The sequence below is a fragment of the Rhea americana genome, unplaced genomic scaffold, assembly GCF_003343005.1.
Source record: "Rhea americana isolate MKP2758 unplaced genomic scaffold, rheAme1 scaffold_40, whole genome shotgun sequence".
In the NCBI taxonomy this organism is placed as follows: Eukaryota; Metazoa; Chordata; class Aves; order Rheiformes; family Rheidae; genus Rhea; species Rhea americana.
The window spans coordinates 301,412-324,969 of NW_028186535.1; the positions used below are offsets into that span (position 1 = coordinate 301,412).

General features: G+C 37.9%; 1 protein-coding gene across 3 annotated transcripts in view; it reads left to right on the forward strand.

The window, feature by feature from the left end:
* ZFHX4 (zinc finger homeobox 4) overlaps window positions 1-23,558 on the forward strand; it is a 146,889-nt gene that overhangs the window by 28,159 nt on the left and 95,172 nt on the right. For all 3 annotated transcript variants that reach the window (XM_085314305.1, XM_085314308.1, XM_085314306.1), the window contains exon 3: window positions 1-159. This exon is cut by the window's left edge and continues 344 nt beyond it. In XM_085314305.1, coding sequence (XP_085170431.1) covers window positions 1-159 — 159 coding nt within the window. The remainder of the gene's footprint in view (window positions 160-23,558) is intronic.

Sequence of the window (23,558 nt, forward strand, 5' to 3'; positions counted from 1 at the left end):
GAAGGGGGCAAAACTAATGAGTGGAGGCTGAAGTGTATTGCCATTGGCAACCCAGTTCACCTAAAATGCAATGCCTGTGACTACTACACCAACAGTGTGGATAAATTGCGCTTACATACTACCAATCACAGGCACGAAGCAGCCCTGAAACTGTACAAGGTAAGCCAGTGACAGCAATTTAAGTCGGCACCAAATAGCCTAGGAAATTAACTGTTTCTGTGCTAATCGACCAAGACTTTGATTAATTAGCAAAATAGCTGTTTATTGAACGTGTTTATAAGTGAGCAAAACTATGTGGGGTAGTCAAGAAGGATTGATCCTGTGAAACATGTAGATTTATGTTAGGGCCCATTTAGGATTCACTTTCTCTGAACACAAGGAATATACATTAAAAAACCTTCATAGTAAATTATTAGAGGTATTTGATATCTCTTATAATCTTTTCAAACATTGTAACATTTTCATTGGTGACTTGAAGGAAGAGATTATGGAAAATGATGAATTTTCCATACCATGCATAGAGATGATTTTCTGGCATATGTATCTGTTTGCAACTATAATCTATCACAGAGAAGTTATTTTACATCGGTATTTATAGCAAACACATGCAGTATCCACATTATTACCAGCGGTATTCAAAATTAAGCACTGTCATCCTTTTGTCTGCTCTTCTTTTCCAAGCTAGTAATGATTTTTCACAAACATGAAAGGGTGTGGTGTAGATAAATATGTTAGTAGAAAGGCAACTATATTTTTATCTTTACTGGAAAAAACTATGCGGATATAATGAATATGTGGGAGTGATGAATACCATTTATTACACAACTGGTCATGACTTTTTCCAAACCCTAATTATGGGGTAACTTATTTTCTGCAGTGTGTTTACTGGATTGGCTTGATTGTCTTGGTTCGTCTACAAAATATAACACATTCATTTCCAAGATGAATAACTTTGTAACTTATTAAAAACTTCTTTTGTTTAGGGGATATAAAAATTCAGGAAATATTGCAAACCATTAGTCACTGTAACAAGCTCTAAATATGATTAGAAAATCCATTTTGCAAGTGTTATCTATTGATTTATACTGGAAATCTGTGATAACTAAACTATCAGGAGTCATCTACTGATTACAGCAGCTATGCCGGTTTTCTAATCATGTTGAAAATGTAAACRCATGGAACAACTGCAGAAAAGCCTCAGCAGATCTCTAGTTTACACAAGAAACAATATTTTGCTGGTGTTCAATCAGGTTCAAACAGTTGTTCTGAGTTAACGCAGAGTGTGCAGGTAGTAACTTGGATTTTAATTTTATAACCTGATAGTTGTAACCTTGGCAGGTTACAAGCCCTGGACAAAAATGGCAATAACACAACATCAGATTTATTATGTTCTTCCACAGTGTTGTCCGCTCTTCTAATTTAATTATGTCTTTTATTTAAACTATATTTTTTGTTAACGTCAGGGAGGTGTATTTTTGCTTATTTGTTTGTTTGTTTTTTAAAGATYCAAAGTCCTGTTCTGAAAAGTGCCAAAAGAGCTGAGAGTGTAGTGACACAGTGTGCCTGCCTCAGGAGCAAAATTGCCTTCAGAAGTTCCTGCTCCAYGTCATTTGTGAAGCAGTTCCTTGCTCCCCCTAGTTACAGTGACTGTGGAGTCACATTATAAGTTAGATTTTTGAAAAAATCTGGGCTAAAAAATAGTTATTCCACATCTTTTCTTTGGAGTGTTAACCTGGATTATTTCAATGATTTGTTTTGTAAAGCTGCCCTTCAAACAGATGTTGTTACAAACCGTGTCGCAGATAGGAATGATAGAAAGGGAGCTGAGGAGGCAGAAGGCTTTTCACAGACGGCTTCACTGCCAAAACTCCAGATATTGTTGAAAACAAGACTCCAATTGATTTTTATTAATGAAGTCATAGGCRTAGCTATAGATTTGCAAAGTACAAACCATCTGCATCAAACAGCAATGTCTGTCTTTAGCCACTCAACCCCAACTCTGGAGAAATCTCAATCAAATACGCTTGGTTTTCCAGCATCCTATAAAATCTAGATTGATTCAGAGAGTTAAGGGAGTGAGTCTCAACTCCTAGGACTTATCCCTTAAAACATCCTGCCACTGAAACGGCTTCTTTTCCAGGTTCTGGTTTGTTAGATTGAGCAATTCAGTGGAAACTGTGTGGTGCAGTTATCATACATGGTGAATGACCATCACTAACCTTTTAAGTCCATTCTCTGAATCTTATCAGGTGAAAGACATCTCAGTGGAGAGGGAATGCATGAACTCCTAGACATCACCTAAGCTTCAGGTCCTCTAGAAAGATAAACAAAAGTGTGCTGCTGGTTCTTGCCRTAGGATTGCAAGTCTCCTGGTACTTGTCTCTTTTAAGCCTTGTCTCTAGGACCTCTAGGAGAATCTCAGCTTACATATTTTTCTAAACTTTATGTCCCTCATGACAACAAAGAGGAGCTTGAAATTTAAACTCTACTAGGCTTTAAAGCACCTCAGAAAGKCGACCATACATACACGCACATGCTATTTTTATATAATTTAAATTTTGAAGGTTGATCTCATGCATTTTGAAGGAGAGGGATGATTTATTTTAAATATTAATTGGTATATTAATATTTTAAAAATTTAGGATTATCAGTATTGCAACATATCATGAAAGATCAAAATGTTCTAGTTGTGTGTGTTTTATAACAGGATATAATGCCTGCGTATGTCACCCGTACAATTTTAGTTTTAACTATGGGTGTGCATTCAGGCCTTAAGGTAGAAATAAATGAGATTTTGAAAAGTCTATAAAGCTATCTCCTGGCAGACTTGATAGTTTTGTCAGGTCTGGTGAAGCAGTTGACACCAGCACAGTTGTAAACTTTGTTTGTCTTGATACATCAGATAAACTTTTAGAGCACCTAAGGAAAAAAACCCATTAATTTGTATGAATAATACATAGATGTCTTGGGAGTGATACAGAATATTCATGAATTGTGTTTATATTCAAGCAGCTCCTCTAACTCTTTTAAAATTAAGGTGCTGTGTATATGGTTTGGTAATAAAAACTTTAATACTAAAACCATATGAAAGCACAGAAACCGAATCTGTGACTTTGTTCCTTTACTTTGCCAAGCACCTCAAAGTTTTCTCTTGAGTCATTTATATTTATTTAGAAGTTTTTTTTTGTGAATTTTCTTTTTATAAATGTTGCTATAACAGCTTGATTTTTCTTCCTGTGCTTAACTATTGATGGAATAAAAGGCTACCAGAACATCAGAGCTTCTCTGAAGCTGTAGATATAATTTTAGACAATATCAAAATGTCACTTTTAAAATTAGACTCTAAATATGGCAAAGTAAAACTTTTGGCCGTTTTCTCAGTTATTTAAAACCGAAATGGCCCGAGCACTCCTTACAGTAGTGCAGTATTCAAATGGTGTTAGTAGTGCGGCTGCTAGGGACCGGAACGAAGACAGCCTTACCCTGCGTGAACGCAGCTAGGGCTAAAGGAACTTCCAAAAGACTCTCAGCTGGAATTCCAGAGCTTGACACGAGAAAATTAACCCACAGAAGAGTTGTGAATCCTTTGCAGTATCCATCAAGAAGCATTCGCTAACTTCGCAGGTAAACAGGGAAAAGACTCTATAGCAACAGAGCGTATTTCCATTCTGCAGGAGGAAGCATTAAACTGCAAGTTTGGGAAGCCGAGGTAGGATAGTAAACTTCGTGGATATAAAATATATGTCACTGCTTTTAAGGAAGCCATTTTGTAGCTTAGTTAAACAGCTTTTGATTTAGGGAGCTGCATATACAGCATATACCATATTCTGTGCTCATAAAAGTTTCCACATAAACAAATAAATAGTAAAAGTAGCAGAATTTAACAAGGTTGTCTTTTTGCAACTAAATTGTTTTGGCTGAAAAGGAGTATTAGTTAGCTGAGTAACTGAATAACAGGATGAAGTTCAATCACAAATAAAATATTTAAATATATATATATAAAATATTTAAAGTTAGGCTACCCCCCAAAAAATCATATAATTAGCTGGTAAGAGCATTAATGGTCATTAATTTTATATGGGATATTTACTTCAATTAATATTATATATTCAGCTATTTAGTAGCTCAGGGAACTTGACAAGCAGCAGTTAGCAGACAAACACTCGACTGTGTGAAAACTATGTTGTTTTTCCCTTCATTGACAAAATATTGATCCATAACACTATTAATGCTATGACTGTCAGTTCAATTTGGATAGATCACTTTAGCTCTCACGTTCTCAGACGGCAAAGATATTACCCAAAAGGAGAGTGACCTAATTCCAGTTTAAGAAGGTTAAAGGTTAAAGGTTAGCTCAAAAGCATCATCTGCCTAGCTGCTTAACTTTAAACTGATCAATTTAATGAAAATCTGTTTTACAGATGGTGTTTTAATGTCTTTGGCAGGATTTAGGCAGCTTTAACATTAGACGTATGCTAGTAAAAATTATTTCTTTATTTGACCAGAACAACACCTTTTCTTTTATGTTTTAAGGTAAAAGGCATGTGGGATATGGTATTTTGGCAAAGGACCCAGAAGCAGAAAGTGTTGATGATCTTTCCATATGGGCTCCAAAACAGAATACCTTTATGTCTATTGCTAACGATGACTGAAGAAACAAACAAAGCTGTATTCATTTTTTTGCCATAATGTTTTACTTTGAAACCATAAAAAAGAATTTCAGCCAGAACTGTCCTTGAAAAGGGCTTGTCTTCTTTGCCTAGGGTGGAACGCAACATTAACATTTTAAACGTGGCAGAGCAAGCTGATTGTCTCTTTTAGACCTTGCGATTTGTACATCGGCAGTATTCTCTTCCGACTCACAAACTGAGTACTAATTGTGTTACTTAACTGCAGATACCATAAATAATAAGGCAGATTAGTCAATCCTGATGATAAGTTTTCTATGATGGAGGTTATCTGAATAAACAAAGCATTAGATCCTCAGGAGTGTAAAGCAGAGCTTTGTGTTTATGTCTTCTGAGAATCTGGCCCTCACAATTTTTTGCCAGAATAATTAAGTTTCAACACAAGCACGTCTTTCTATTTGTCAGATGCATGCAATTCAATAGGAATTTCTTGGGCTGTTAATGCAATACTATTATATGTTAGCTTTGTAATTAGCTGGGACTCTACCCCCCTGCTGAAATGCATTGTAATATTACAGATACTAGCATAGATTGCATGTAGCCATCGTAAAAGTAGTGCCCTTTGTTTCATATTGACCTTCCAACTTATTTAAAAAAGAATTTACAATAAGCCTTTGTTTTGTCCACAAATGATCATAAACAGCTTTCCAAAGAGCCCAATAAAATGAGATAATCACAAATGTATAACATCACATATTGAAAGGATAGAAGAACAAGCGGGGCTTTTACTATATTTTATAGGATGGATTTATAGTCTGTCCTTGGATCACTTAAGGCCAAGAATTTTCACGGTCAGCTGGTTGGTCTTGCTAGCTAGCATCCTCTGCAGGAAATGCAAATACCGTGCAGCACCTGCTCTTCAGTTGGGTTATATGCTGCTTTTTGAAAACGAGGTGTCCACTTCTCGTTCAAAGTCAAAAGCTTAATTAGAGTAGCTTTCCTCTGCATCTGTCATCAGCGAAGCAGAATAGTCTGTCTGGATTCCATAATGCTAGTTGCATATTTGGATTTTAAATCAGCCAGGATATTGAATGCTTTGCTCATCTTTATCACGTGCAGGAGGCACAAGTGGGATTTAGTCCTTAGGTAACTTTTAGTGTAACAGTTCCCAAAGGAACAGTGCTTGGGTTTTTCTCATTATCCTTGTTCTGGATGAAAGCATCGTTGTTAGGAATTAACAACTGAGGTGGGGGTGTGAAGTATATGCATGCAGGGGCGAATGGACTAACAACCCCAATCACTTTGTTTGCTTTATTCTGTTTGGCGTGAAATGTTGATACTTGATCGGTCAGAATTAACACAAAGTCACATTCTTTTCATTTCTGTCGTCCTGAACCAACTTTGTAATTTAAAATCAAATATCCAAGATACGTGCCAGTCCAATTATGGAACTGTCATTGTCCCAATATGATGGTAAAAGAGGTCAGGAGATTGTGCAGCATTGATTTGCATAAAAATCATTGTGCAAAGGAAATTGGAATATGTCTGCACATCTGAGGAGCCAAAACATGTTTTGCTTAATCTTATTCTTGTTGTTTGTTTAGATGAAGAAAGCTGTTTTCAGTGATAAACAAAAGTTATTCTAATCTGTTGCTAAACACAAGCCTCACTAGAGGATATTTCAATTTTTTACAGTACTTTCAGATTTATGTTCATTTAATGTTTGAAATTTTTAATGAAATTTAATTTTCATTGCAAGTTTTAGTGACTGTAATTCAGATTATGCAGATTACATGCATAAATACAAATGTTAAAAGAGCACATTCTGTAGCTGACTAATGTATGTGCCTACTGGACATAGTTATACATTATAGATAAGTACATTTATTTAAGAAAAAGTCAGGACTAGCTAAACAGTAATTTGAAATCAATACTTTTTGTTCTAAATTAAAAATATGTATTAGCAGAGAAATAATTTTCACATTATACTTCCTATCTATTCTACCTGATAGTCAGATGTTGCCTGGCTTTCAGATGCTCCTACATACCTTGTAAAAAATAGCATGTTTTGTATTTGGTTTATAGTTTATGTATATAGTGTATGCTATCATAGAATCAATAAGGTTGGAAGGGACCTCTGGAGATCATCTAGTCCAACCTCCCTGCTCAGCAGGGTCAGCTACAGCATGTTAGACAGGGTTGCGTCCAGGTGGGCCTTGAAGATCTCCAGAGAAGGAGACTCCACCACCTCTCTGGGCAACCTGGTCCAGTGCTCTGTCACTCTCACAGTRAAGAAATTACCCCTCACGGTCAGGCAGAACTTCCTGTGTTTCAATTTGTGCCCATTGCATATAGGTTTATACTGCTTAAGAAGAAAAGTTCTCTTAAGCCGTGGTTTAGGGAATCCCCTTGTCCTTCCATTAAAACACTGTTCTGGATCCCAGTCTGAGTGTTGTCCTGGGTGTCCTGGGATATATGAGGCTACTCCTTGAAAGGAGGCTGTACCAGACTACTTGGACACTACCTCCAATGCTTAGCCTGCCCAGTGAAGCACAAGCTAGTTGTTCCACTTGCTCTGCAGGAGCAATGAGCAAGGAGAAGAGGAAAAGCACCATAAGGAGGATCACTATTTTTTCACTATAAAAAAAAAGAAGAAAAAGCTGTGTAACARCTATTTTTTGTCCCTAGGGTTTTTTCATGCCAATATTAAAAAAAAAAAAATAATTATTTCTGACCAAGATTCAAAGTAGAGATACAATATATAATGTATGTAAGAGTATTATGTCAATGTGTGAGCATGTGTGTATCTTGCATAAATAGACTGCAGCTATGAATTTAGCAGCCGCTCCCTCTCAGCCTTGCAACATACCTTTTCTTGTTACCCTTAGCAGCTTTATCTGATATTATGCAACACACTACAGGTGCCTTCTCTAAAATTTGTAATTACTGTTTCCCAAACTCTTGGGAATTTTCCCCACTGTCTCTTCAATATATTTAAGAACGAACACTGTAAAAAACTGGGTCACAACAGGAAAGTTGTATTACGACATGTGCATGTGTACTTCAGCTTTACTATTGCTTTTGGTACGTGATTTGGGAGAAATTTTCCCCTGGACAACATGTTTTGCAGTTCATCCAGAAAGAATGCCAAGACCAGGAATCCTGAGGGGGCAGCATGCTTTTGGGGTTGATGGGAGTAAGACCTTGGAGATTCATATGTCCAGAACGTATGTATTGGCTCTATATATGCCCATTTGCCTAGGTAGACAAATTAATTTTCTGTATTTTTTTTTTGGGGGGGGTGATATTGTTTGGCAATGTTCCAGTTAGATTTTGTAAGGAAGGATAACAAAGAACCTGATGTGAAATGCTGAGCAATTGTAGCCCTGTTAGGTTTAGCAAAAGAGTGGGCACAATGCAAGATACATACACTTTATTGGATAAACTTCCGTGTGTAGAATGGTGTATGGCTGTGGGCAAAATACAATACAGTATAGGAAATAGGTAGTAATTACATTAAGTAATGATAAGATGATAAGGTTTTTATGTTAACAAAATGTGAATTACAAGAGGTGGCTTTTTTTTTTTTTTTTTAATCCTGATGGCCTTTATTTTAGGCTGATATATGTAACACAGGCAGAGACTGCAGACTGCAAAATACAAGGTAGATCCTTGTACTGGTATATGGAGAAAGTGAGGCTTTGCTAAGAACCCCAGCACCTCTGCTTTGTGGTTGGCCAGGAAGGAGCATGTCCTGGCAACCATCCCCTTGGTCCCTTGTCTGGCACGGTGCCAGCTCTGCAGTTCTGCAGTGTGCGGAGACCTGGAGCGTGGTGTGCCATGGCCTCAGGGGAAACTGTGCTAACTCTCCCTGCGGGAGAGAAGACATTAAGATAATCTTTAGCCTTTAAAGGTGGGGGCATGGAAGGGAACAGAAAATTGAGCAAAGGTAGTCCTTGACTGATGAAGTGAGCAGATTCCCATGCCTGGGGCATCCTACCATAGTAGCAGTGACAAAAACAAACAGAAAGACTTGTTTCTATCGTATAGGAAGAGTGTGAGCAATACTATGTGCTTATATGTATAGGTAGAAAGCTACAAATTACTTTTGGGAGCTATGAATGGTGATAGAGTAATCTTATAGTAATCCAAGAGTGRATATTCACCCATGTGAATTTCCTGATTAAAAATGTCTTTTTCTTCTATTTAAAAATATGATCCTTGAGTGCGATCAAATCTTGAAGTTAACATGACTCACATGCTTGAAATATGTAAATATATAACTACTGGATTATTGCTGGACTGTGTGCAGGTGACGTAGGGTGCGGGGACAATATTCAAGAATCTGCCCAAAGAAGAATCTTTATTCACTTCTCCCTTGTAAACTGAGAACGAGGGCATATACTGCTTCCTTGCCCTGCTGCTGGAGGGAAGAACATCTACCTTAGAGGTAGCACAGGTTCTCAGGGATACTTTTYATAGAAAAAAGGTTAACCCTCATCAGAGAAAGTTCAAGATCAACCCTGCTGTGATGACCCTGTTTAAAACAAAGGCTTATGGTGGAAGATACTCTGACAATAACCTTAGTAGGCACTTCCCGTTGCCTATTACAATACTCTGTACTCGCATCATCTTGTTCTAAAATCCATGACATTCATGGAATTTTTCTATTAGTATCATAAACTTCTATCTGGGACTATGTAGTCCTTGGCCAGGTAAAGGGGGAAGCGTGTTGAGTGATGTAGAATGGCTCCAACCTTCTTTATTTGTAAGGAAGATGTTTTCCATGGGAAGCTGTGAAAGTTGTAGCTGGCTCAAGTACTGTAACCAGGTATGAGTAAAGTTATCAAGCATTCCCTGTGCTAAATTCAAAACTATCATTCCTCATGGCAAAAGAGAGGGAAGGACACTTGTTTAAAGTGTTCCCATAATGCATGTAACCTAGACAAGGACTCGCACTTTGGGAAATAGATTGAGGCAGTAATGCTAAAGTTTTTGAATTAAGTCAGCCCTTTGTGAATGACCAGAAGCTTGATATTCTTACAGCTAGAAGAGTGAAACTGAGTGTAAGGAGGCTCTTAGTATTATCTTAGTATTCTGGCTCTTTAGTTCTGCTAGTAATGAGAGCATGGAAAAAAGTTTGCTTTACTGCTAAAATGAGGCMGCTTTCAGTATCTAGATGTTACTATTTTGAAACACCCTTTGGCATTTGCAGATATATACACAGCTAATGAATAACTGGAAATTAGGAAGACTGAAGCTGGTGGAAAAAAAACAAAAGGCCAAACTGCAAGGGTTTCTGAAAACCTTATGTCCTTATTTGTCCAGGAACATCTGTGACTCAAAGTCTTTGCCCCAGGAGGAAGCCAGGACCCTGCTGGGATATATCAGAGTTGAATCTTATGGAGTTAGCTCTCAGATGACCACAAAAAATAGACCACAGAAATAGTTTAAGAGTGATTTTACTGAGTTTGTGACCTAAAGTCTCTGGGCAGACACAAAACACATAATCATACATACAAGTCATAAATACAATAATACAGACTGTGCTACTGTCACCTGCTATAGTGCTGTGTAAATGTCTATATGTGTTAGTGTCTGCTATAGTTAAAGATTGGATTTCCACTTCTATTATAATTTACCTCYCTCAGTTACTCATAACTTTCTTACTTTTCTTAAGTATCTAATAGACTCTTTTAGGGCTGAAATTATCAAGACTTGGTCTAAAGAATATTTCTTTCTTCTTTGGAGTTGTTTCTGAGCTGCCTAATCATGAGATCTCTTTCCTGCCTGTCCTAAAGAGAAATACTCTTTTGGAAATAAAGTTAGGCAAGTACATCTCTTGCAGTAGATGTCCATAACAGAAGACATTTTAGAATGTCTTCTATTTTAGAAGCAACAACACATTAATAGGCCAAGTGTGTAATCATTGKCCTATCACAGCAAATTATACCATTAGTCCACTTTATCTAATCTCTTTGCTCCAGATTGGCTAACAACAGTTGCTTCTCAGAGCAGAGAAAAGAAAAGAAAAAAAAAAAAAAAAAAAAGACACAGTAAACGGAAATGGAATGATGTTGCTTGTAAATGGTGTTTTTTTTCTTCTCTGTGCTTAAAGAACAATGAATTAATACCTTATGAGTTCAAGTAATTTTCTTTTTAAAAAGCTGGTCTTACAGGCACACAAACATCAAATCAGTTTGTAAACTGAACTCTTGGGTCAATCACATGCAGTGGGAAAGAGTTCCACAGGTTAATTATAACCTGCATATAAATATCTTCTTTCAGCTTTTAAAAACATATTGCCTTTCTATGTCATTCACTTAAGTTATTAAGTTTTGTTTGTTTATTCATCTGGCAACCTGGAACAAGAAAGATTATGCATTCTTTCTTGTGCTGTCTGGCCAGTCCATTATTTTGTGAACTTTTATCACATGTATTTTACTTATAGTATTCATACACCAAACAATTTCAATGTGCCTTTTTGTGGAAGATTTTCCACTTTCCCATCACTGATCTCTAAATCTTTCTACCACTGCTAAATTATTCTTGAGATATATTGCTATATCAGAACACAAAACACTGTTCCCAGTTGGGCTACATGACTTTACTATTCCTTCTAACATACCTTTTCTTGGATTCGTTTGCCAGTACTGAATTTCATCTGCCATCATACTGTCCAGATGGCTGTAAACCTCTCTGGCTTTCCTGATGGTTGTTTGCCTGGTCTTGACTAGCATGAATCATTTTGTGCCCTTGGCAAGATCAGTCCTAGTTTGATATGTTAGAAGACACAGAGTTAACATTCATTTTGTTGAGTGGACTGCTGGTTCCTACTTCTTTTTTTTCCCCCTCTGTCTCTGTCAGATTCTAATCCACCACTTTCTTTTTTCTTTTTTCTTTTTTTTGCCTCTGTTAGATGCCTAGGTGGTTAGCCCATGTCCTGCTTAGTTAGCAGAGAGGAAAAAGCTCCAGCTCTGAATTACAGCGTGGAAGAATTCWCTTTCCGCACACCCCCTCCCTAATATTAAGGGAGTAAGGGGGGCAGGCATCCACCTTACCCCGTGTCACATTGCCTACATCTTCCAACAATTGTCTCTTTTTGTTTTCCCACATTTTTTACCATGCATAGTGAACTTCCGGTACAAATATCAGTAGACAGTTAACTATTTGTTGAGCCTGAAAAATAGAAATAGCTAAGTTATCTATCTGCAAATATTTACCCCAGATATTCATTTGCTGGTGCAAAACAGAAGATGTTGTTTCTACAACTACAAGGTTGAAGCACATGAGACATAACTCAAATACTGGACTCCGTTGTGTGCTCTTTTTATGCTGTTCAGTGCTAATTTTAATGTATTATTGATCATTATTAAGGTAGACCATGAGATACAGATAAGATGTCTCTTGTGGTTGAACTCATGCTGTGGGAACTGTGTTGACTTTTGGACTGTTCTGGTCTTCATGCTGATTGACATTCAAACCTTTCACATAAGGGTTTAGAAAAGAAAGAAATATATATTAACTAACTTGCCCTGTATGTATTGTGAAGTAATATAAACTATGATGCCAGATCCCTTCCCCAAATCAACACAAAATTTGAAATGAAATACTAATTTCAGAGCAGGGCAGGAAGTTTCTGATTCCCTGTGCGAGTATATACACCTACACTAGTTCAGGGCAGTTRCTACCTGAGTCTTAATTTACTGTGCTACCTGCCACTGTTGAAGGAAGTGCTAAACATGAAGGAACTAGRGATTTGATTTTGCAAAATGCTGAGTGCTAGCAGCTCCCGTTGACTGTGTATTCAGCATCCCAGGGTCCAAGGTCACTCTCAGGCAATGACCAGCTTCTCTGTGGTAGCTGCCAGCCTTTGTAGCCACACAGCTTAGTTGGCTGGGTATATTGGATATAAAAATTGCATCAGAGGATCAATTATTGCTGAAATGTCACTACTGAACCCTGTAACACTGCTAATTAGCTAAAGCGAAAGAGGCACGTTGATACGTATTTCTCTTGACTGTAGCTCACTGAATATCTTCACAACATTAGATCTGAAATACTTCTAGATTCTCCTTCCTCCCCTCTTTCTGGCAAATTAAGGTACATGACTGTTGGTAGTTCTTKTTATTTCTTATGCACCCATAAATCTAAATAGTAATGGCTCTCTTGCTATTTCTAGTAGCTTGCATCTTATCATAGTTTGCTTCTGTTTGAAACTCTTTTTTAAAGAGAGTATTAGTCATTGGAGGAAGCTTGAAATAAGGACATGCACACCAAGCAGATGGTCACAGGACAGCTATTCTCAGTGGGGCTGCATGACAGGTCCAGCTCAGCTTCCTTTCTTGCGTTATTGGAGCAAAAGGAATTGGAGATTTGATGCAAGTTCCCCGCAGTGGGGGAGGGAAGGGTCACTCTGCTCAGGTAAAGGAGTCCCCAGCTGGCAGAGAGCCAGCTGTGCTTGCACTGCCCTTCCCAYGGCAGGCAATGTAGGGGATGTGTCAGAAGAAGGACCAAGAAGGGCAGTAGCTAGAGTGCACATGAATGTGTCCGTGAAATCCACCCTGCACGGGGAGCCCTGGGAAGCCCCAGGTTAGAGGCAGCACAGGGGGATGCCAGTGACTGCAGGAACCTTTTCATCTGGTACAGAAAGGCAGTGGCTGCTATTGCAAGCTGTAGGGTTTTGCTGCAATCCTGCATTTTGATCCCTTTCTCGGGTACGTTTCATTTCTTCTCTGTTCATCTTGCAGGGAGCCTGGTTGTTCTGTGTCAGTGGAGTGAATTCTGCACTTGATGAGCTACTACAGTTGTTCCCAAGCACTGAATGTTCTTCTTTTTAGTTGCTAAATCATATATCAGTCTCTCTCTTCCTGCCAACCCCTACAACTTACATTAAATACTTTAAATCTAACATTATTCTTTGGTAAGGAATATTTCCTGAGTTTGCCACAAAGATAAAATATTCAGCTGCCAGTGGCATGTGCAGAGTCCATGAAGTGTTTTCTTTAGTATGAGATGGGTTGCACTGTAAAACAAAATATTGAACATTTTAGAAGACAGAGGGTTTTACTGATTGCATGACTTTTTATACTTTGTAGGATTTACTTGAGGCTTAAAAGAATGGTTTATTTCCTATTCAAATAGTGATGAGAGGAAAGAGATGGGAAGAATGTGGGCCAAATCCATCTCTGTTGTAGTACTGCTGATCTCATTAGTGTTACTCTTAGGATGGAGTTGGCCCAGGAGTTTTCCAAAATGACAGTTTTTCTTTGCTCTGTCAATTGACTGGGACATGGCTCTCCTGTGGTTTGACTACTGTGGTTTGTCACTACTGTGAGAAATTATCCAGTTCAAAAAGTTCAGTTATTTGGGTAATTTCTTGCTGAAATTGATGGTTACTGTTTCTGTTTTTCTCCCTAAGTTTATTTCTAGAGTTTTTCCATTTGTTTCTGGTGCTCTAGAGAAAAGGATATTTACAAAGGAAGAGTCAAAGGGAGTGCTCCGCCAAGAGGGTGTGAAAAAGCTGAGAGGGTTTTAATTTGGAACTGCTTCCTGTCTCTTTGAAATAGCTGCCCTGTTTAATGTAGAGTATACGTTGTTAGGACTGAATCCACCTCCTCCTAAATATATTTTACAGATCAAAATAGGTTACTGGGTAGTGATAACCATGGAATACTTCGTGAGCATACACATCAGGTCACCTCATCCATAGTCCGTTTCTCCTTCTAAATTATTCCACATTTGTGAGCATTTTTCAAGCAGCTACTATTTAAAACCAAAAAGCCTCCACCCTAAGAGGCCCCAACCTGTCAGAAACATTTCCTCTCTTGTCTCAAGCTTGGAATTTCACTCCAAAACTCCAGCTCCCTCAGGGCTTTGCCTAGTGTCATCCTTGCCTAGCGGTTTACTTTCTGCAACCTCGGTTGTGCACACATGCTGCCAGTGTTTACTGCCTCGCCACATTCTTCTTCTTCCTGTTGTACTAACATCTCTACGTGTCTATTTTCACAGTACCTTCTATGTCTGGAACGATGTCATTTATACAATACTTAGCCCAAATGTGTTCTTGCCAAGTCTAGAACTCCTTTATATTTTTGCCTCTTTTCTGCCAATAATCTTTCTCACCTTCTCTTGTGTATACAAGTGTGAGTGTTTGTATACTTTATCAAATACGCATTTTGAATTATTGGGGATAAAGGTTTTATTGTCTTGAGCTTGAGGTAGCTGGAGGTGGCTGTGTTATTTTTAAATAATAAAGACAGAATAAGGTATGCTGACTATCCCACAGGAAACTATCATGCATTTTGAACCTTCTGCATATTTTACATATGGAAAAATATGTTAGAAATTTGAAGAGCATTCTTTAACTGTATCAATACTGTTTTTTTCATATGACTGCTTGTAKGAAGCCAAGCTCCATTAATACCAAGGGAAAAAAAGAAGAAAAGAAACAGCGAGACTTTGTGACTAATATATTTTAGAAACCTCTTACATTTTTCCTATAATAGCTTTTCCATACATAATAATGTTTCAGTTTGAAGGTCTGACATCTCAAGGCCTATCAAAGCTAAAAACAAGTGTTAGCATTCTGTTGGAAAGCTGTAAACCTCTCCCTTCCAATGCTATAAGCTCCTTTTTTCAGACACAGAGGATCACAAGATTAACACATCACTGGTAGAAGGCCTATCCTGGGTGTTGGCCCAAAGTAATTTGAAAGGGAAATTTTTCCATTTGAAATGAAGCAAAGAAAAATTATGATGATGGTTTGCAGTAAAARCAAACTGATGGCATTGAATTTAAGCTATTTGGGCTAGGAATTAAGTACTAATGGAAACAATTTTATGTCCTCTTTTGAGCACAGAGCTTAGGTTGACACCATCTTCTAGGACTGACTTTAGACTTCCCTGAAGACCATGCTCTACCTCCCAAATAGCATGAAGAGAAGGATGCCTTGGGCCAGTCGGAGCATGGCTTGTAAAGCTCACTGAACCTGTGGAGGCTTCACATTAGCAGTCCAGGAGTTTCCAGGTGGCATCAGTGAGGCTTGAATGCCARTGATACACAGTATATAAGTGCTCCAGACTATGGTCTTTCATTCCAGTTTAGGCATAGCCAGTGGGACAGGAAGAATTATTTGGCTACATGAAGGTGTCAGAGCAGGAATTTGATATTCTCAATACACATGCCAGTGTGAGTCTGTGGTGTCATTTATAAAGGGTAAAGATCTGGTCCAATTCAAGTGAAAGGTAAAATTTCCATTGACTTTAGTGAGACTGAGATTTCACACATGATGTATTGTAAAAATCTGTGCTATWTAAAGGTTTGTGTACATGTATGTGAATATAATATGTTTCATGCACATACACAAATGYGTTTCTGTATATTTTAGGCAAATATATATATATTTAGAGTGTGTTTAAAACAGTAATATGCAGATGTCTAGAGCAAATGAACTAAAAAGCCGGGATAATGGTAAAATGTTCAAGGAATGTGGTGAGAATATGTTTAGCACAATTGTAATATTGAAAGATTTTTGTTCCATTTGTCAGGTGTCTTCCTTTACTGTAAAATCATGGCTTTTTTCTAGTTATATCAGTTTTCACTTACAAATGTTTTACATTAAAAACTATGTAAAACAGACTGATAAAAACTGAGAAGTGTAAGAACAGATAAGCTAAAGACTTAAGAGCTTTGGGCTAACTTCTCTTACCAGCTTTCACAGATACATAGGGAGACTGTATCTGAAACTCCTCATCAGAGAAAGATGAATGTTTTAACATTCTCGGACGTAATATCAGGCTAACGTGCTCCCTGATCGACATCCAGTGCATGCTGTATAATTGCTAGCCTGCTTCTCTGACTGCCTTGAAGATTACATTTTTTTAATGTCCCAATATTAATAACCAGATGTGATCTTCTTCCTGCCCAGGGGTCAAGCTAGCTGGCCAGGTCAGGCTGTTTGTCTGTGTGCACAGACAGTGAAGTCTATTCGGAATGACAGGTATAGGAAAGGGGGAGTAGGGTGTTAACCTCAAGACCACCAAAAGGGACTTCTGCCTGCTGGGAACAAAGACCAGCAGGAGCTTCAGCCTTTTTCAGTACTCCTGGGATTTTAACCAACTGAACAAAAGATGATGCACAGCTGAAGAAATGCTCTTCACAACTGATACATAATTTAAGATGTTCAGTTACAAACAACCGGATATGTATTTGTGATTTCATTTGAGCTCACTCCAATTATGTGCAGTCAGTTAATAATTTTGTGTGTGCATTTGCTCTGTGCTGAACCCTGAGAAGATGCTCAGCTGCTGTTGTTTGAATGTGCACTAGCTTTGAAAACAGCCCTAGCACTTAAAGAAATAGCATTCAAACACCAGCAGTTGCTATGGGGTGTGCTGCGTGTTCTAGTTAGTCTGTCTACACATAGAATTATTTTTTAGTAGATAGTATGGTATACTTCAGTTAAAAATATATTATTAAACCATTTACTTCGTTCTCTCTCTTTCTGTTAGGTAAAAAGCAAATTCAAAAGAAGAAGCTATTTGTTTCCTAATTGATTTTCTACGTTAGTTGTTCATTGAATAGATAAGTAGTGCCTGTGATATTTGATTACAGAGCAAGGCACCCATTTAACCTTCCGTTCTTTCCTGGCCAGGATTTCAAATACAATACAACGTACCTCCCTTAGGCTCAGTAGGATTAGACTGCTAGCAGTAATCCCTGATGCTATGAAATAGACCTGATAGAACTTCAGCTCACTTGTTTAGGATTATGCTCATGAATTTCAGCTCATCTCKTTGCATTAACCCTTTGGGAACTTGTGGGTTATGCTGTTATAAATCATAATCATAATCATAATTGGTAGATGCATGGATAGATAGATATCAAACCCTGCTGATGAGTTTTAAAGAATTCATTTTTACTTGATGACGAATGTAAAATTTGCACTGAAATTAAAACAAATTCTTTAGTGTAGAKCCTTAGTTTCTTTCTTTTAATTCTGATGTTCAGAAGACTTTTTTCAGTTCAATAGTATCATTAAATGTTTTGGTCTCAATTTGTRCATGATTTTTTAAATGATTTAATGAAGTTTAGTTCTCAAGATTGCATTGAAAGGACAGATAATTGATACCTGTTAACTAGACAGCATCACTGTAGAATCTTCCAGTGTAATGCTGTGAATATATGCATGATCCCAGGGTAAAAAGGAGTATCTGTACCTGAGCCATCAACTGGTCTTTCCTGCTGATAGCACTAATACTGATAAGTGTTGTAGTGACTTTTGATGACTTAGGCTACAATCAAAAAACAGAGTGAGAATGCCAGCCCATTCCTGATGGGCCACTGGACAACTGTTAGGCAAAAGCATTGTAATTACTCTTGATTTGAACTACTCTTTTGAACTGGTGACTTCTATTTAAATGCTGATTTTTAATCTGACTAAATCATTATGGGGAATAATGGAACTGGAACTGGAAACTGGAACTGGAGTACTGGAAAGAAGAAGGAACAGATCTTTTCTATCTTTCATTTTCAGAATCCTAATGAACCCACTAATGAAATATTTTTTTTTTCCGTTACCAGTTCTTTAAGCTGTTCAGCCTTTAGTGGCTGGWCTTGTTAAATATTCATGTGCACAACTAATAGTTAATTATTGAACCATATATATATACACACACACATGTTTATATATATATGTATATATGTTTTAGAATATTTCAAGTCAATTATGATTAAAAAAGTACTCTGAGAATTTGACTTGGAAACTTTAATCTCTCACTTTCTTGGCAGAAGACAGAGTCAGATTAGGACAGAGTAAGCGCACTAAAGCATCAGTTGGTGAAACCATGTCCCTTCAAATACCTGCATGTGGAATTGCTGTTCTTAAGGGCAAGGTGACAGAGAGGCTCAGTGTTACTAGCTGCATTTGACAACACRAAGGCATCAGAAATGTTTTCTACCCCTTAGATACTAGTAAATGGCATGCCTGTTATTGTAGATCTGTCGGATACTCTTGATACATTTGATGATAAAGTGGTATTGATGAATAGCTGAAGGCCACAAGAGCAGTAAATGAAGTTACTCTTGAGTGACTCCATTCTTTTCTTGCAGGGAGCTCTCATGAGTAGGAGTAGTTTGGGGTGACTGTTAATCAGCCCAGTGGGTGCACTCATGTGCTCCCATGTGGAGTATTACTGAGTTCAAGTCTGTTACCCTTCTTGATCAGCATATGCCCAAGGCCATTAAGGGAGAATCATCTGTACTTGAGGTTGGGGTGTCTCCAAAATGCAGATTATTTTCAGCTGCACAACTATTTCTTCAGACTTGGATGGTGAAATCATTGGCTGGCTCAGTGTCTTGCCAGGATTAGGGCTTGGATATACTAGCTATGCTTTAAAGCTAAATTGTGCTGGTAAGATTCAGCAATTGGTAGAAATGGCAGAGGAAACATCATGTAGCTGTTGTATGGTTGTAAGCCTTTTGGATTCTAAATTTGGATATTGAATTAACACAGGGAGCCATAATCACTCCTTTGTCATTTATATAAGGCTCAGAGCTAAATGAATGTTCATTAATTTGCTTCTCATTCAAATCAACTTCTCTCCATGTCTTTTGTTTTAGAAATATCTTCCAAAAATTCATTCTCAGGCCTGCTGCTGCTGCTCAACCTACACTCATTTTCAATATTTAATACATTTAAACTTTTGTGCTTTGTTGGTTAGTTTTGGTTTGACACATGGTATATTTCTGTTCCCTGATTGATTGCAAATGTCCCATTAGAAATTGGCTGTTTTGTGAATGCTCGGTTTATACATCCAGAATATACTTTCTTCAGATATTCTGCAGTATGCATTTAAACATAAACTGTTTCTGAARCAATTCCTTCCTTAGGTCAGCAAATTTATTTAGTAGAAATTCACGGAAAATACACACTCAAGAGGTGGGGCATAGGATGAAATAAATTAAGAATTTAAGACAAATRCATTCAGTATTTTGCACTTGGTTTAATCTCAGAGATGCTGGAAACATATTTTCAGAGGACAGTTTGCAAAGGCAGAACTTGTGTTCTCACTTTCTTGACCAAAGTTTGAAATAGTTGATCATCCCACCATACAGCAAAGCATAGTTACCTTTCAGATTTTTACAGGATAAAGGAAGTAAGGGTGCTCATGGTGGGAAAGTTTGTTGGTGAGCAAAAATAAATTATGATGGAACATGGATATCAGTATTGTTTATTAATGTGCATTTACTTGGCAAAGCAAAAAATGTGGCTTTTGTGTGTGCATCTGTGTGGACAGGGAATCTTATTAAGTCTAAATAAATATACTGTAGAAATCACGTAGAAATATTTTACACTTCTGTAAAGCCTATATTCAGAGGCTTTCAAAATGTTTTAACAATCTTAATTAAATTCAGTGCTCTTATGTTAGCCTAAGTGCATATAGGGCCATCTTCATGTACATACTGGTGGGCTGGAAGAAAGCTGGTCTTTAACTGTATGGAACAACATTGCACTGCAAGTATTTTCAAGGCAAGTGGGGAAAAAAAAAAAAAAGCTGTATTCAAGTGAAACTGCACAGGGAATTGCCTGTAGGTAGGCAAAACATAATTACAAGTTGAAATTTGGCCAAGACATTTGTCTTAACACTCTTCCTCCTTTGAAAATATCTGCCATGTACTTAATAACTTTATTAAGTACAAGCGGTTATGAAATCTGTTCTTTGTTTCAACCAAAATAAAACATTTCCTAACAGGACTGTGCTKTTAAACAGCAAGGTAGGGCACTGACTCACTACTAATTTAGACAGATAGCACCATCAATGAATTACCAAACCTCTTTTCTGTAGCACTAGTGTTTTCCTTGGAGATCTCCCCTCCAAGTACTGACCCTGCTTTAGCCTGTGAGATCTGAAGGGATCACAGCACAAGGTGGTATGGCTTAGGGCTGTATATAAAATGATGAAGGACAGAGCGAAACCCAGCCGTGTGCTCCCTTTACTCGACACTGTACTCGGAGGCTGAGGTGGTGCTCAGTGAAACTCAGAGATACTCATTTTATGCAGCAAATAATCAGCCCGTGAGATTCACCACTGCAGTAGGGGGTTATCCGGATCAACAGTTTATCAGGAGTTTTAAGAAGGATAAGGGGATGAACATTAATGATGTTTCTGATTAAGTGAGCTAAAACAAAAAAGATCCAAGCACGTTCAGTTCTCTACTAGTATTGTTAAATTCYGGATATAAAAAGACTGTCTTCCAGGGTCAGGCAAGGATCTCTTGTAGCACTGCACAGTTGTTTAGGTTCTCTAAACAGCTTATGTTTGTGCCCTGCTTTTCTGTGAATCTGATATTAGCTGCTCGCACAGACAGCATTTCAGAAGAGCTGGGCCAAGGGTATGATTCATAGCGTTTCTCCTGTGTTTCCGTCTCGCTGCCTCCCTCAGTGACTGTTCCTCAGAGGACAGCGTTAGACTTCAAAAGTGAATGCAGGAACTGAGTGTTTCAAATGTAAATGCAATGCCTTTCTATTGGCAATTTTACTCTCGTGAAGGCACGATAATACTCCAGCAGTAAACAACCAAATCTGCATGTCTGGGTTATTTTTTCCTTTGTCAGTTTATCAGTCAGTGCGGGAGAGGAGTGTCTGCGTCATAATTAGTGTTTTACTTATTTAATTTGGAAGTTCAGACAATGGACAGAAAGGGCCATTTGGCAACTAATTAATTTTCTCCTTCTCAAACAACATGACAAAAAGTTTCCCTTCAGAAGAGTATTCATAGTCCTGCAGACTTGTGTTTTCATAATTGTGTAATAATTCATCAGCATTACTCCACAGATAATTTGATATTCTAGCTGTAGCATATAAAGGTTCAGACTTTGAATATGCTATTTAAACTTACATGCTTATTGGAAACATTTTATAGCTCATTCCAAGAGTGGTTATGATTCAGTATGACACGGCATCTCTCCAAGTCTCTAGGAATCACAATTTTATATCTCCTTTTGGAAGAGGATGGGGCATCTGCTGCTCAGCTCCTGTGAGCAGGTATTTTCTGTCCAGGTTGGCCCTCCTATTTTCCAATGCAGTTTTGTCTGCACCATGTTTTGTTAATTTTTCTAGGCTGTGGCATGTTAACTCTGTATGGTGGCTATTATTAATCGTTTGGTGCTGTCGGTGTAGTCTGCACTGGGCAAGGATTAGGAAGACAAATTCCAGTGTTGCAAACCTTATCGGAATAAACAGTCCAGACCTACTGAGGTGAGGTTGTGTCTAGATGACTTTCTGGGTCTTCTTGTGGCAGCTGTCCAGCACTGGCCAGTTAATCTTTGTGGTAAGGAGGTATGGAGAAGAAGGGGGGAAATAGAGGTAAGACGGTGCACTGTAAGGATTTGTCCTGATACCGAGTTGGCAGGCAGCAGAGCATGCACTTGGGGTCCTTATCTGGAAAGCTTTATTGGTTTGTGATGCATGCAGAAGATTTGAGAACAGAAGATTTGAATTGTCATAGGGAGTGATCTGTTTTTTTAGGGGGGCATGTTGTTGGGTACGTTTTTTCTCTTTTCAGAATTCTTCCTTTCCATTCCCCCTCCCGATCAGTAATGCACTGCAGAAATCTCAGGCTTTCTCATAAGCTTTGAAGAAGAGTTTTAAGAGGGAAAAGTATTGCCTGACGGAAAGAACAGGAAAGTTTCTTTGGGTGCCTGGGAAGAAGACAHGTCRATTATGTGAGGAAAGATCTCAAAGRGAAAATTGAGACATAATTCTTCCAAGTAGCCAGGTGGTAATGGTAAGAACTGCAGAGCCAAAATGCTGGCCCAAACAAAGCTGTCCAGACCCAGCAAGGGGAACTGAGTGGAAAGCCAGTGACAGGATTTCAAATAAGAGGTCCTTCAGGTGAAGCCTAAATAGCAAGAGAAGCAAGACTACCAGAAAGTAAAGATCAGAATGAAACAGTTTCAGTAATGAGGTTCAGTGACTGAACTAACATTTTATAGGCTTTTATCATAGCTTTCTCACCTATCTCTGCAAAGAACTGTAGTTAGTAGTACTAGTATGGTCAGGCTAAGCAGCTGTAAATATTAGTTGAAAGACCATTACAATGTAAACACTGTAATGCACCTTTTCAAGACAAACACCGTTACAGAGGAATCAGGTTTTTCTTTGTCATTTCCAGACTTGGGCAGAGGTGTGTAGAAGGGGGAGTGGAATAAGGATTATTTTAATCCTAGAGTCAGACATGGGTATATCAGTGGACACTGGCATGCAGACCAGCTAAATCTATTATTCTGAAGCAATGTACAGTGGCTTCTAGTATGGTTGATGACAAATAACATTGACCTAAAACAGAAGTGATTTTAAGCCACCTTCACTTTTGCAGCTTTACAGAGACCTAAAAATAGAAGCCGATTTCTCATTGCATCACTCTGTATTATATTGCTCATTAAATGTTTTAAGATAATTAGAAGAGTGATGTCTATCTCTTTGTCCTTTATTTTTGTCTTATGAATTGTTAGAATAACTTAGAATGAATTGAAAATAAACGTGGAAATGGTGTTAAGAATAAAATGTAAAATTAATATTTACTTTTACTGATCAGGCGATCATATTCCAAAAGATACGATCCAAAACCCTTCAAAAGAAACATGAACCCTTCTTTCTCTGTTCTTTTTACAACTGTCTTTTGAATCAGGGACTAAACTTGAAATAACATGGTGACATTTGTGGACAGTCTCAATGAGAAATGAAAGATTCACTGGATGCTGCTGACAGAGTCCTCTTTTTTTTCTTTCTTCTTCTTTTTTTCTTTTTTCCCCTGTAGCAGTAGTACTTTTAGGTTTAGGTTGAAACATTCTGGTAGTGCAGCTAAAGAGGAATCTTTTGTCTCTAGAGCTCATTGTTTAACTCCTCCAACAGAAAAAGWTCAACAT